Here is a 16,350-nt window from a genome sequence, read left to right as displayed (position 1 = left end):
TTGTGAAAGTCTGTTATTTCATGAGTTCTATTCTTTTTTAGAAGTTTTCAAACTTCTTTTTAAAAAAAGAAATGGAATAAAATTCATACAACTTTATGATTTCCATATGGGTTGGTACACTGCAATCACTTTAAACCCACAGTACTTTATAGGCATTTGGTGTTCTTATTTTTCTTATCATGAAGCATTTTGCTTTTTTTAACACCTTAGGAATTATCATTGCTCAGTATTATTCATCCATTATTCCTAACTATACTAAAAAGGAATAAATTCAAATAGTAAGAAAATAAATGGTGGCATAGCCTAGAAGAACAATGAAATCATCCTTTGGTTTTCTTTTTGAGCTGCATGTTGGACTGCATCATTTTTTAAATAGGTATGTAAGAGGACTAAGGATTCCAGTTTTATAGTCTTTTCATTTTTGAAAAAAAAACATGTAATTTACATATCATAAAAGTTAGCCTTGGGAAATATGTAATTCAGCACTAATATATTCACAAAGTTGTATAATTACTACTACCATACTTAATTTTATTTAATTTTATTACAATATCATCACCCCCAAAATCCATTAGCAATCACTTCCCATTCCTCCCTTTCCAAATCCCTAGCAACTACTAATCTTTTTGTCTCTATGGATTTGCCTATTTTGGACATTTCATGCAAATGGAATACAATACATGGCTGTTTTTGTCTGGTTTCTTTCACAATATGTTCAAGGCTTATTCCTTCTTTATGACAGAATAAAATTCAACGTGTTTACTACATTTTGTTTATTAACTCAAAATGTAAGTTATTTTTACTTTTTGGCTATTATGAATAATACTACTATGAATATTTGTGCATAAAACTTTGCTTGGATCTATTTGTAGTACTGGAGATTGAATGCAGTGATGCTCTACCACTGAGTCGTACTCCTAGCCCTTTTTCTTTTTTATTTTGAAGCATGATCTCACCAAGTTACTGAGGTTGGCCTTAAACTTGTGACTCTCCTGTCTCAGCCTCCTAAGTAACTGGAATTATAGTTGTGACATTCATGTCCAATTGGATCTGTGTTTCTAATTCTCTTCTGTATATACTTAAGAGTGGATCGGCAGCCTTATATGGTAAATCTATGTTTAACTTTTAAAGGAACTATCGGACTATTTTCCAAAGCAGTTATACCATTTTTACATTTCTGGTAGCTATCTTTGAGAATTCCCACATCTTTGCCAGCACTTGTTATCATCTGTTTTCATAATTACAACCATACTAGTGAGTATGAAGTTACATTTCACTCTGGTTTTTATTTGCTTTTCCCTAATGGTTAATGTCATGGAGAATTTTTACACTGCTTACTGGTAATTTGTATATCTTTTTTGAAAAAATGAATACTAGCCAGGTTTGTTTATTTTTTCTTATTTTCTGTATTTTATGTTTTCACATCTTGAAAAGCTTGTTGGCTGGGTAAGACTGCCCATCCCAGGGCTAGCTAATTCCTAAAACAGTAAACAACTTTTTGGGAACACATCTTGTATGTGCAAACCAATCAATAGTATTCCTATTTTTTCCTTTCCTGTTTTACCAAAGCACTGAGAGGTGTAGTAACTTGACCAAAGAAACAAACTGAGAAATATTAGAAGTTGAATTAGCCAAATAAAGCTTAATACGATAAAGATTTGATTTTCTAAAATGGTTCTGAATTAAACTGAAACACACTAAAACTACATTCAATAAAACATAAAAACCTCACAACTTTGTGCTAGCCACTACACCAGGTTATAACTTATTTCCAGGCCAGGACACACCAGAGCCTCATCAGCACAGCAGCAGTTTTCCAGCTATGCTGCACAGACACCCAATGCTCAGGTGATGAGGCAGTCCCCTAAGAGCTAACAAAGGCAGCAAACAGAACAGCCCCAGAGGATAAGCTTGCCCTCACAGTGACAATAGTAAAGTGGTAAAAAATACAAACAAAATGTTCCTTTTGACTTATTTTTAGTTCTCAACATAATCTTCAATAAATGATGGTAAGTCCCACTGACAAGTATCTACACACAATTAGGGTTTATCTGCTGAAAATTCAGTAAATAGAAAATGACAAGACAAAGGCAAACACAAGTACAAATAAGATTTAAACAACGCAAAATAACTAGCAAACTACCTCTTCGAGTTCAGAGACAGCAAATACTACTTTTTCAATGGTTTCCCCATGAATCTCCAGAAACCGTCTTACAGTACCTGATGAAGAGAAAAAGAAAGATTAATCAATAAGAAATTACTTGTGTATAAAGAAAAAGTAAACTCTTCAAAGTTTTATTTTGTAAAGGACTATTCATCACTTAATTCAATCCTTATCAGAGAAGCCAACCCAGAGTGCCCTTCATAAAAACTCTTCTGATTTGCTTTCTTCCAGAGGAATTTGTCATAGGCATTTTATGGAAGTCCCTGCTTACTGTATATCCTCTCTGCCCTCAATTATTATCCACCAGGATGGAAGCTCCACAATAGTGGACTTACTGCTCTATTTGTAGTGTCTGTAACAGTGCCTGGCTAGGAAAGATGCTGACTCCAGACAATTCTGCCTTATGCAGCATATTCCTCTTTTTCCCTAGAGCCTCTCTTTTTGACCAGAACGATTTAGCACAAGTGGAAAGCATAAGTGTCTTTCTATTCATTAAGTTTGGCATCAATGTCCCTTCACACAACCAAAGCTGAACTTTTTTTTCTTAATTTTTGTGTTATCCTGATTTTTTTTTTTTTTTTTTTGCGGTACTGGGGATCGAACCCAGGGCCTTGTGCTTGCAAGGTAAGCACTCTACCGACTGAGCTATCTCCCCAGCCCCTGATTTTTCTTTATCAACTTCCTAATAACAAGAGATATCTTGGCCTTTTTTCAGTTCTTCATTTACTGGAGAACTAGATTTTGTCTTTAATTCTCATGCCCTACAAGATGCTTTCTACAACATTTTTATTTTCTTGATATACACATTCTCTTCAACTCACTATTAATTGCTCAGGGTTTACATCAAATGCTGACGGCTTTCAAATCTTTAGATTCTGTTATCTGAACAAAAGAATCTGAATTACCTATGGCCTACTGGACACATATGCCCCAATAACACACAGAAAACTCAAACTCAATGTGTCTAAATCCTGACCTCTGCCTTCTCCCATGTGTTCCTTATCTGAGTTACACATCATTAACCAACTAGAATCCTGAATTTGCTTTGACATTTCCTTTGCCTCTTTCCTCAAACTGCATTTTCAAATGGTTCACATGATCATTAAATTCTATTTACTTCTCATATTCCTAATACCTACCCCTTCTGTTTTAGCTGCTTTCAGGTTCTCAAAGCTCAGCAGACATTTTGGCAAATAAGCTCTTAAATGTTCACTTTTGTTTTTCATCTAAGATTATATATACTCATGGTTGCCTGAGTTATGCTAACTCCTTATTAAACACTTATGATGGCTCTATGCTGCTTATGGGTTAAGATGTAAAGTCCCTAGCATGATACTCCTTACTCTGACCCCCAAATATCTCCCCCAACTCTGCTGTTCCTATTCAGGATGGTCCCTGACTTAAAATGGTTTGAGTTTGAATTATGATTTTTCAACTTTGCAATGGGTTTACTGGGAAGTAACCCCAACTTAAGTTGAGGAGGACATTTGAACATCCTGCTACTTGTGAATTTCTCATGCACTTTATAGCTATAGTGTGGATTTTTTGGAGGCCAGGTGTATTTTACATTAACATTGTATCAATTAAGGCCTACCATACCTTGGGCTATGATGTGCAATCATTCAAAAGAGTAACTAATAACTGAATTAACAATGTTTGTCTCTAGTTAGATAAATATTGCCTATGCTGGCCAATGTTATATTTTAAGAATCTAGTAGAGCAGATCAATTTGTTGAAGACTGAACAAATATTTACAGCTCTCTTTTAAGTAACAAATTTATTTTTCATTTCTTTCTCTATTCTGCTGAAATACATTTTCTTAAAAAATGAACTTGCAAAAAGGGATTTTCTTTTCTCCTGTGTACATTAACACCAAGTTTTAATATTCACATATAACAGTTCCTCAGTACATAACTGGTATTTCCTTTAGACGACAAAGCATAATACCAAAGAGTAAGCCAACTGAATTCCCATAGAGTTCATTTAGAAAAGTAATCCTTCAAAAGGGGGGAAAAGAACAATCTCATGAATCTCAGTTTTTAATACTAACTGCCAGTCTATTGTTTCTTTCAAAATTTCATCTGTGCACTATTTTCTGCAACCAATCAAAATGCCATGTGCTTAACATTTAGTGAAGATCCTTTAATTGATGAGAATGACATCTGGGAAATTAAAATTTCCAGCATGGAAACAATAAGAACAACATCATCTTTTTTCTTACCCCTATAACCTCTTATGTACAGTACAGAGCCTCACATGCAGTAGTCATTCAAAATTTTATCAAACACCAGTCTGATGAATTTATTTCAATGTGAATGTTTCTTTAGGCTTTTTTTTTTTTTTAAAGAACTGCACATGGACTATGAAAGGAAAGATAGAAGTCTTGACATATCTATTAGGAAGATATTACTTAGGTACTTAGGTTTGATAAAACCTAAGATGAAATAAATTTTGCCAACAAGTTAAAAAATAAGAAAGGTTTTCATAAGAGTTACATCATTAAGTTTGTTCTTGGCCTATATATGCTACAAAAGTATACAAATCATTTGCTTTTCAAATGCTTAAGAAAGTATTCAAGCAAACAAAGGGCACCATTATCTCCATATGTGCATATATTAAAAAATGAGATGCTGTAGTTATGCTACTGGTTTAAAGATGTAATAAACCAAATGGATCTTGTGCAATACAAATTAGCTTGCTCACTTTAAAAGCTATACATTTTTTTGTTAAATTTCTAGAAACTGCTTCAACAAAAGTCCTTTATTATCTACTATTAATCTTTATCTGCCATTAACAATCACTCTCAACGGTGACCTCTCTTATAGTCAACTTGGTACGGTGATTTATCTGGGACCACAGAGCTAGAGCTAGACTAGTATAGCACATGCCTATAATTGCAGTAGCTCAGGAGGCTGAGGCAGGAGGATCCCAAGTTCAAAGTCAGCCTCAGCAACTTAGTAAGTCCTAAGCAACTTAGCAAGTTCTGTTCCAAAATAAAAATAAAAGGGGGCTAGGGATGTGGCTGAGTAGTTAAGTGCCCCTGGATTCAATCACCAGTACCAAAAAGAAAAAGAAAAAAAAAATCAATCTTCTCAACTCCCTATTTGGAGCATTTTCTAAAAGATACTGCCTCTTTAAACTCTGATTTTATGATTAAAAATGGAGATAAAAAACAACTATGCAATAACAAGGAAATTGCTAAGTCAAATCAAAGAACATCAAGCCTGCCAAAAGCCTTGCCAAATGCAATGATATCAAAGGGCCTTTGTAAGGCACCACTTAGAGGTTGTAACACATGGTCTTCCACTAAAGCAATTCTAACTCAAACAGAATGAATTATCTAGTCGAACAGGCAGGTTACTAGACTAGGGAGTCAGAAGGCCTGGACATAAGTTCCAAGTCTGCATATTTCTGAGAATACGATAAATTTGAGTTCCTTTTGTTAATACAATGGACACCACCTACCTAAAACATACGGTTGTTAAGGAAATTAAATGGAATTTATTTGTGCTTTTTAAAAATAATGTATTTCTTGAGCAAGTACCATGTCAAGCATTCTTGACAAATATCCCAGGAAAGATGCATTGTAACTACAAAGATTTATAAACTCTAGAAATAGAAATATGAAAAGATAATATCCCTACTACTCAAGGAGTTTACTCCAATATAACATATATAAAATAAAACTATAAAATATGATTTACCACAAAATCCTTCAGCAGTATTGATTTTTGATTTTAAAACAGCTTGGAATTAAATAAAACTATTTAAGACTGAAGAAGTCTTACCCCAAGTTTTAGGCTATATAATAATAGTTTGATACTGAATGTATAAATATTTGTGTAATTTTTTCCAGTTCCTCATTTTTAAAATCCTAGAAATAAAAGGGTCTTAAAGATCATCTAGTATAGCTTCTCTCCCAAATGAGGACTGTTTTCTAAAATATCATAAAGCCTCTGCATTGTGTTCTCAGTTACAAGAAATTCACTAAAATATTCTTCAGTAATAGATATTTCTATCTCAAAAGGGACCAAAATCCCTGTCCTTGCAACCTGGTGTTAGAACTTGCTTTCTACAGTAGGTATTCTTGTCTACGATCCTTACAAGGATCTGTTAACTTCTGAAATAGCATGTAAATTATGTGTTTATGCACATTCTTCTAGATAAAGTGTCCACAGTTTTTCACTAGATGCCCATTGTAGTTTATGATACCCCTTAATCCCAAGAACTGTTGCTCAAAAAATACAGCACAGAATATGGCCATATTGAGACCTTTTCAGGTATTTGAAGACAGACATCATATTTCCTGAAAGTATGTTCTTTAGGAGAATACCACTAAGGTTTCAAGCTATTTGCCCTCTAGTTTGTCAGTGTCTCTTGAGCTACGACATTTAGGAATGAACTTGAGATGTAATCTGAACCTGCATATAATACAGTAACACCATGGACACTCTGGAGTCAAACAGTGTATTTTGTGAATGTGTGTTGGGATTGAACCCAGGTCCTGGAAACCCTAAGTAAGCACTCCCTCAATCTTTGCCCTGGTCAATATGATTCCCCAGTTGCCAACGTGTGCAGCTCCCCACCAATCCCCTTCAAAAAGCTACACAGGTTGTGACCACGTGGAGCCTGCCAAGCCAGCATGGGTCAGATGAACCCTGTCTGATGAGTGCCAAGAAATTGAAAGTGGGGGCAGACCCGGTGAAGATTGCAGGAAAGTTACTCAAGGAACTGGGGGCAGACCCAGTGAAGATTGCAGGAAAGTTACTCAAGTACTAATAGATAAGGCTGATACTCTCCAAGACCTGATCAGCACAAATTTTGACCAATAGCATTGGTACTTTTTCAAAACTGATTAGCATAAATTTGGATTAATAGTGTTGACCCAAGAGCTATATAAATCCCTAGACTAACACACTGGAGTTGCAATCCCTACTGGGTTCCCTTTTGATCTGTGAGAACTCTGTCTCCTTTCTTCCCACTTGAATAAGACCAACTCTTTTACACCCACTCTTCCTTATCTCTGTATTTCATTTTTAGAATTCACGAGACAAGAACCTAGAAAGAAGAAATTGGTGGTGAGCTGCTGGCATCTTGCTGCAACACTTGAAGGCACAGCCTACCATTAAAGAGCTACTTACTACATAACACTCAATAGTAGTGGAGAAGAATTTGGCTTTGTCAGCTATGATGCCTAGAGCTGACACGAGTGGTGTCCTCTACCTTGATTAGCCGCTAACACTAGAACAGGCTTTCTTGGCTGCAGAGGTCTGTAGCATAAGCAGACCCCACCCACCAGCAGAAGCAGAGAATTGATTTTCATCTCAAACTCTGGTTTTACCACTGAACTAAAACCCCAGGCCAAAATGGTATTTTTATAGCACATGTATGACGTTTTGGCTTATATTGATTGTGGCCCATTCTCTTTTAAACCTAAATGCAGGGTTTCATATTCAAACAGCACACTCAAGCTGTTTAAATTGTAAAGTGCTAAATGAATATGAATTATGAAGTATTTTGAATTCATTGTTGCAGCCTGTTAAGATTATTCTGAATCTGATTCAAACCCAGTGCATTGGTCATATTTCCTAATTTGGTATCACTAGAATTTAGTAAGTATTTTGAGCTTTTATTCAAATGGATAAAAATGTTAACTGAGAAAGTAAACTCCACAACCTGTCAGTAAAAACTTCCTTCAAGGGTGCCATGGTCATTTAATCAATTAACCTTCTTTGACTGAGACTAGTTAAGTAGTGATAAAAATGTTTTAAGACTTGATTTAGGTACAGTGTATCCAATATTACTCACGAAGTGCTATGTGTGTTGCATCCTCTAAAGGATAACCTCGTTTTGCAGAATTGATGACACAGAATCCAACAGAAGACATTGACTGCTCTCTACAATCAAACAGAAAACATAAAAGTTGCATTACAAGCATTTATAATATATACATAACAAATGCAAATCAATTTCTCCTTCCCTATCTTCTCAACAAATTTACTGTAATAATCAACCCAATCATACTATTCAATAATATATAATTTAATCACTCTCTTTGGGGGGTTACACATTTTAAGTATAGACTAAATAAAATGGGAATAGGTTAAATTCTGTAGTTACTCAAATCTGCCCTATTTATCTTGCTGTTTGAAAAGATCTATCTTCATGTCCTCCTAAATTATCAACATCCTTCAAAAGTTTGATTTCCATAGTTAGGTTCATCTTCAAATCCACAGTCTTTAAAACTGCATGGCATGCTATGTCCAGGAAATGAGTAGACTATACTTTGCCAGTTGAAGTACATTTCTGTAGCAGCTGTACAAGGAACTCTCAGCTGCTGTGCGATAGCGGCTCTTGTACTTAGGTCCCACTGTGTGAATGATGAACCGGGCAGCTAGATTAAATCCTTTTGTCAATTTTGCTTCACCTGTTCGGCAACCTGGGAACAATGGAAATATACATAAATTTGGAGGTATTAGGGAAAACAATAAACCAAAGCATAAAACAGAGAAAGTATCAAGAACTTTGACAAGTTTCAGTCAAAAATATGAATCAAAAATAAGCATTTATCTCTGTTCCTTCTGACAGTGAAGCAATATAACAGGTATAAGCACAAAGAAAATGGAGAAAACATAAAGCAGAGAAGCACCATCAAAATTTTAAAGGGCAGAAAGTCAATGGACTAGGAATGACTGACTTACACAGAGAAAACTAATAATGGGGTAACCAATATGAAGCAAAGCAGATCTATATAGAAAGGCACTGTTGGATTCAAGATAGACTGTCATGATTTAAATTCTGAGTCCACGATGTCTCTATTATCACTGAGCAGGTGCTTGGCTCATTATGCCATGATTTCTTATATAGGGGAGATATTAGTAGTACTTTGCAGGATTAATATATTTCAAATGCATGCATGCATGCAGTAGTTATTACTATTATTATTATTACTGGAGAACACTAGAAAGATTCAGAAACTGGAGGTCCTACATACTTCTATAGTTATATTGTGAAGTGGGACCAAAAAGACATTAAGGTTAAAAGTTTGTATAAAATCAGCCAAATCTCCAACAACCTCTCCCCTCAGCCAGCAAAGCAAGGTGATGATTTTTTTTACCACCATCACAGCAGGGAGATAGTTTATTCTCAGGAGATGCTGAACTAGAGAGTTTCTGGATTCTAGAACCTCAGGCACAGCTGAAAAGAGGGGATGTAAAGTGTACTACTTATCGGTCAAGTCCCCTGCCCCTGTTTTCTAAAGTTGACACTCAGGCTTATAATCCCTGGAACATTCTTTTCTGAGAACTTATGAGGCCTAATCTAAAAGACTTACAGATAGTGGTAACTGAAGGATGTACCCCAATAAAACCATATGGCTTCTTCTCTATCATTTGCTTCAATACTCTCTAAAAAAATAACTATTGTCCACTGTGATATACTGAATGCCTTTATACCCTCAAAATTCATATGTTGAAACCTATCCCCTAATGGGATGGTATTAGGAGATGAAGTCTTTGGGAGGTAATTAGATGTTATCATGAGGATGCAGCCCTCATGAACAGAATTTGTATCCTTCCAAAGTATCCAGAGATCTTGCTTCCTCTTTCCATCACATGAAGATGCAAAATAAGTCTGCAATCTCAAGCCAGAAGAGGTCTCCACCAGAACCTGACTTGCAGGCACCCTGAACTCAGATCTTCAGCCTCTAGAAATACGAGAAATAAATGTCTGCTATTTATAAGTCATCCATCTGTGATACTCTGCTAAACCAGCTTGAACAGGTTAAGACACTCCTGCTCACAAAATTTCCCATTAGCCTTTTAGTTCCTCCTTGTTGATACATCAAGATCATGAAGAAGGGAGGACAGTCTCTAACTAAAACAAAAGGGGGATGAAACAAAGTAATGCCCAAGAAATTCATAATGCAGGGAAGGCAACTTAAAAAAACAACCTCCAAATCTTGACACCATGAATACTACTCTCAGAGAGGTAAGGGAAGATATAGTATCTCTGAATCAAAAACAATCCTATAAAAAAAGAATATTCAGTAACTAGGAAGTAGCATTGATATAACTTTTATAGCAAAGTGAAAGCTATGATAGCAAAAAGAGCTAAAACTGAAGTTCAGGAAATTATCCAGGAATTAACAAAAATAAAAATAAAATGTGGCATGACAGAGAAGAACACTAGAAGATTTTAAATAAGAAAGAAAAACATCTAACAGTATTTCTTCAGAGAATAGAGTACAGAAGAAATGATTAAAGAAATAAGACAAGATATTTCTCAGAATTTCCCAGACATGAATTTCTGCAATCAAAGAACATACAGAATACCCAAACCACATGAAGGTACATCACTATGATATTTCAGAACATCAAAAATAGAGATCACACAGCTTTCTAAAAGAAACTAACATACAAAGAAACAGGCATAAGAATATTATACGATTTCTGAACAGAAATCGTCAAAACAGAAAACAAGAGAGCAAAAGCCTTCAAAATTCTGGAAAATGATTTCTAAACCAGGACTCTATTTCCAACCAAATTACCAATTAAGTCTGAAGGTAGATCTCAGTAATTCTGCCCTATTGTAAACTTTTCAGAAATCTGGTAGATTTACTGACAAAAATGAAGGAGCACATTAAAGTGGGAAAGGGCATGAGATCTAGGAAATGAAGGATTCAATCCATTAAACAGAAGAAAGGATTTCCTAGGATGATTTAAACACAGTTCCTGGACAGTAAGCATGGAGCAGGGATAGAGGGCAGTCTAAAGAGAGAGGGGCAAATAGAGGTTTCCAATAGGGGCCTTGTCAAGACAAAAATGGACTAAAAGAAAAACTCAAGTGTTTGACTTTACTGAGAGGAGATTTCTGCTTGTATTCAAAGTTTTGGGTTGAGTCAGTGATGGGTACATTGACAATTACATAAAAAAATCAAATCCATTAATAACCTATAGGAAAAAAAGTTGTCCAAAAAGACACTAATCTGTTTTCTAATCAGTTGTGAACAACTTTGTAAGATGGTGGTGAAGGGGGAAAATAATCTGTAATATATGTATATGTAAAAGAGGGTATGGAAGAAGGGCAGCTTAATCTTTTACTCCCACAATAAGATGTCCACTGATAATGAAATAAAATCAGCACTGTAGTTTTAACGTATCACTTGGAAAGAGAAGGTAAATAACATAAGGCACTTAAAGGGTTGAAAGTATTTATCCTTGGAGAATAGAAATTGTAGACAAGGGCAGGGCACATGATTGACTTTTGTTCATAAAGAACACAAACTTCACTGACTTTTAAAACCATACACATTAATCAATGAAAAGCTGTAAGCACAAAATGACACTCAAAAGAAAGCCAGGAAAAACTCATTTGTCATCAATTGAAGCAGCTATTAAACCAATTCTTCATTTTTCAAATTGGTTATTAAAAGAACTCAGCATTTATCCCATTTCTCCAACACAACTGTAACACAGAGTAATCAAATAATACTGGTTAGTGAGGAAAGCTCTACTTCATAGAATACCAGTTAGTAAAGACGGATGAAATGGTTGAAAACACAACTTCACAGGCTTAATAAAAAATACTGATTCAGACAAGAATTATCAATTTGGTATTAAAACCATCAGGTGAATATGTGAGGGAAATGAACAATTGTAGAGTCTAAATATGCCACATTTGCCCTGTCCTTGCCTACCTCAATTCCTATTCTCCAGGGATAAATACTTTCAACCCTTTAAGTGCCTTATGATATTTTCCAAGTAGTATGTTAAAATTATAGTGTTGGGTTTTTTTCATTATCAGTTGATTTCTTATTGTTGGAGTGAAAGATTAAATGATCTTCTATCCTATAGTTTTCAGTCACCAAGGGTAACTGCACAAATGGAAGGATCAAACTGCTGTCACCCCAATTCAGACAGCAATCTTTGTATCAGTGAAGCATCACTAACAGGTCAACCAGGATTTACATATTTTCTAATACCATACAACATTAAGTGCACAACACAACATCACCTATGAAATGCTTGATTCCATTAGATTTAAATTTCAGTTCACAGGGCATACAAACTACATGGTACCTCAAGTAAATCTGACAAATCTAAAAGGCAGAATATTTTGGAAAACAATTGGCCCCATTCACTCAACAAGTCAGTGACATAAAAAGGGGACTGTTGGATTAAACACACATATACAAATTAATGGGCATAACAATAAGATGCAATATGTGGTCCTGCACTGCATACTAGTTTGGCTCTGAATTAAAAATAACTGCAAAGGACATTTTTTGATCTACTGGAAATTATAACTAGCGTTTGGGTATTAGATATAATTTCTGAAATTAGAAGGTGGAATTCATTTGCTGAAGATGATGAACTGCCACACAATAGTACATAATTCTTATTTGGAAAACAGTATACATAAAATTATTTTACTTTGGTTACTAAAGACAAGAATGTGTGTATACACGCACAGCCACATATAGGATAATCTAGAATAATATGCACTAATGTGTTAAGGAGGTGATCTCTGGTGGGTGTCAATATGAAGCTTTGAGTTATTTTTAGCTTGTGTGCATACAATTTTCTACAATTTACATATACTGCTTCCATGACTAGAAAGTGATTATTTAAAATAAATAATAACTAGAAAATTATTCTTTAAAATAACCAGAAAATGATTACTTAAAATAAATAATATGAATGTATTATTTTGTTTAAAAAAATAGCAAGCAAGTATGGAAACACTGAGACAGTTTGGTCAATTAATCCTGACAATTTCAGATCAGGCTTCAGAAAGAAGAGAAGTTTTATGTGTTGTGAATGTTCTGGGTTTGGAATAACAATTTTCCTCTTGAAATCTTTAATAATCGTTAGCAAAAACTCTAGACCCTGAGTTATGGTAAGTACTGCTACACTGCTTCCCCAGTTTTCACTTTTTCTTTCAAGTCCAAATTTCTTCTAATCTTACAGCTTGAATTTTAAACATCACTATAAACATTTAAAACACAGTCCTGAAAGTATTCTTAATTCTCGTACAATAAATGTAAATCCATTAAATAACTTTACTTGTACCCATAACTTTGCCCAGCATGCTGCCCTTGGCTATGCTGTGCTGAGGAGCATGCTGCAATGAGAAGCTGAGTATCTGAGTATTAAAGATTAGCTGTGACTTTTCAACTTCACTTGTTTCTCTCCAAATTCTAGCACATGTAGGAAGGAATCTGTTATAGTTTGGATCTAGAATGTCCCACAAGGTTCATGTATTGAAGGCTTGGTGCCAAGTGTAGTAAGGGCTTTTAAGAAGTGATTGGAACATGAGGGCTCTGATTTCATCAATGGATTAATCCATTGATAGTGTCATAATTGAATGGACCATTGGGAGGTGGCAGAAACTGTAGGAGGTGGGGCCTACTTGAAGAGAGTGGGTCCTTGGAAGCATGTCCATGGGGACTGTCTCTTGTCCCCAGACCCTTCTTCCCTCCCTCTCTTTCGGCTTCCAGATTGCCATGAGGTGAGTAGCTTCTCTCTGCTACACCATTCTGCCATGATGTTCTCTGTAAGGCCTAAAGCAACACTGTAAAGCCATCATGGACAGAAATCTATGAAACTGTGAGCCCCCTGCAAAATCTTTCCTCCTTTGTTTTTCTCAGGTATTTTGTCACAGTGATGAAAGGCTAACATAGACAATGAAAGCTACTGAATACTTATAACAAAAAGAGTGCTAACCATAAAAGGACAGAGCAAGCAAAAGGGGTAGTGGATGAATCCCTACTCTGTCAAACCTTCATGTTTAAGTACTGAGTAACAGAACACATAAGCAGCAAAACTGTAGTGATCCTGGTATATTCTATTCTTTTTGCACATGTATATACTTTAATCTATATTTTTCTGTTTGAATTATATGTACTTTTGGCTGAACAAACATGAATTTTCAGACTCTATTCTAATTCTTTAAAGTTGAATATCACTGGTTGATCTAGTCCAAAGAGCAACAACCCTACATATCTTCAGTTTCATAAAATTCCAAAATTCAGAGAGTGAATCTAAGACTGATTTTAATGGGGGATAATTTGGATACAATAAGCTAATCCTGCCTGTCCCATGTTTAGAAAGCTTTATTTCTTAGAAAAATTTCTCTAATGAAACTGAAAATGTTATGTATTAAGAATTTTAGAAACACAGAATTATTGATTTCCCTCTTCAACATAATTATTTCTCCAGTATTGTGAGAATAAGTATCGTGTTCCCCTCAATTTTTTCTACTCTATGCTTATTCCAGCTCTTTAAATTATTCCTTTAAATAATATGGTTTCTACAATGTCTACCAGGCTAATAACTTTTAGGTGTTCCCCAGTGATTACTCTTAAAAAACCGTGATAAAAATAAAATGAACACAGTACACCATAGGGTCCTACCAGGACAGAAAAACCACAGCCTCTTTTGACTTTGATGCCTCAGCATCTGATGAAGTAGTCTGCTATCGTTAGCTTTTTCAACAGAAACAATCCATTATCAACTCTGAGTTGATTCAGTTAAAAGCCTCAGGAACTTTTATGCATTCAATCATCACTACTTAAAGGATGCCTTTCTCTGTTCTTGGTCCTGGGAAATTCCTATCTGTGCCAAGTTTACAGTTTAATGAGGATACTCATTACAAGAACAATTTATGAAATTACAATCGTAGCAAGGGCACAAAGGAAAAGGACTATACAGCAGGTTGAGATCATATATCATGAGACTGATCTGTTCTGAAAGAAAACGTAACAGTGCTTTGAATAAGACATGACAGAGAGGAAAGGTTCGAGCATGTGGAAAGCCTCTGGGTGACCAGCTAGTGTGAAGAGGTAAAGATAAGTCTGGCTTAAGTACATGATAAAAGCAAAAGGGGATGTGGGATGAGACTAGAGACGAGTGAGTGTGGTCTTGCCAGGCTTGAGACCAGTTTAAGGAGTTTGGATTTTAAATTTACCAGGAGGTCACTAAATGGTTCAAAGCAGGAGAATAAGAAGGGATTTACAATTTTAACAGACAAACACTGGTTAGTGTTTAGAAAATGGGTTTAAGAGAAGAATGGATGTAGGGAAGTCATTGGGAGGGAGGTCATGGGTGTAGTCCATACACAACCATACAACGATGGTAGCAAACACTAGGTAAAGCAGTAAAGAAGAGAAACATCACAGTAAATTTAAGACTTGAAGACAGATTTTATGGAAGGGATAAAGAAAAGGGGGAGGGTTAATCCTAAGGTGTCTTGCCTGAAAAATGGTATGAATGCTAATGCTATTCTATTGAGAAAGTAATACTTCTTTATATCTGTAAGAAAAATTGTCAAACCAGGCTTCTCCACCCTGAACTTGGGTAGTGTTTTGAACTTCTTGCAAACCTTCAATTTTGCAAAATAATTAATTCTTTTTTGGGGGGGCACTTATACTTCCAGTCAGTTATCTAAAAATCTTTGGTCTATCATTCGGTAGTTCCCTCCCAGCTTTCTCTCATCTACAAATTTGGTTGAGTCATACTCTATCATCATTTAGTTGTTAATAAAAATGTAAAAAGGGGACAGGATTAAGTATTCAACACTTCAGTGCATTACTAATAACCTCTCCTCAGACTGGTACTGATTTATTAAACAAAACAATTGAGACCTAATAGCTAACAAGAGCAACAGTCTTGTTGAACATTTAGGATGTACATGCCTAGCTTCTAACATTCATTATGTTAGTCTTCATAATGTTAATTTTTATACTCCCAAATTAAGCTCTTGCTATGTGTCAGGAACTGAGGCAGGAACAATTATTACTATCCCCATTTTAGAGATGAGAAAACTCAGACTCAGCAGTGACATAAGTGGTCTTAAGTCATGCAGTAAAGGACAGTTATAATATGAATGCCAGCTTAAAGACTCCCAAATATTGAGGCTTTATTTGTATAATTGAACATTAAATTTAATATTGTAACTATGTTAGCTTTTCTTATTTTCTTTATTATCTGTAAGTCTAATTCCAAGGTGTATGTGTACCCATGCACACACACAAACACACACACACACTCACACATTGCTGGTAATTATTCCAGACCAGCTTCTGTTACTTTTAATGAAGAACATATCATTATTATCTTTGGTATCATTTCTAATTTCTACATGTTCTTCAAGACATCATGTTTCATCATTTAATTTTTTCATCC

The 16,350-nt window shown here is 35.2% G+C and overlaps 1 protein-coding gene across 2 annotated transcripts in view; it reads right to left on the bottom strand.

The window, feature by feature from the left end:
- Gdap2 (ganglioside induced differentiation associated protein 2) overlaps positions 1-16,350 on the bottom strand; it is a 68,803-nt gene that overhangs the window by 40,851 nt on the left and 11,602 nt on the right. For both annotated transcript variants that reach the window (XM_047539989.1, XM_047539996.1), the window contains exons 4-6: positions 8,450-8,603; positions 7,973-8,061; positions 2,144-2,220 (exon numbers count right to left, since the gene is read on the bottom strand). In XM_047539989.1, coding sequence (XP_047395945.1) covers positions 2,144-2,220; positions 7,973-8,061; positions 8,450-8,603 — 320 coding nt within the window. The remainder of the gene's footprint in view (positions 1-2,143; positions 2,221-7,972; positions 8,062-8,449; positions 8,604-16,350) is intronic.

Source organism: Sciurus carolinensis, chromosome 1 (genome assembly GCF_902686445.1).
Source record: "Sciurus carolinensis chromosome 1, mSciCar1.2, whole genome shotgun sequence".
In the NCBI taxonomy this organism is placed as follows: Eukaryota; Metazoa; Chordata; class Mammalia; order Rodentia; family Sciuridae; genus Sciurus; species Sciurus carolinensis.
Note: the sequence above shows the minus strand (reverse complement) of the source record. Positions and strands in the feature narration are given on the sequence as shown.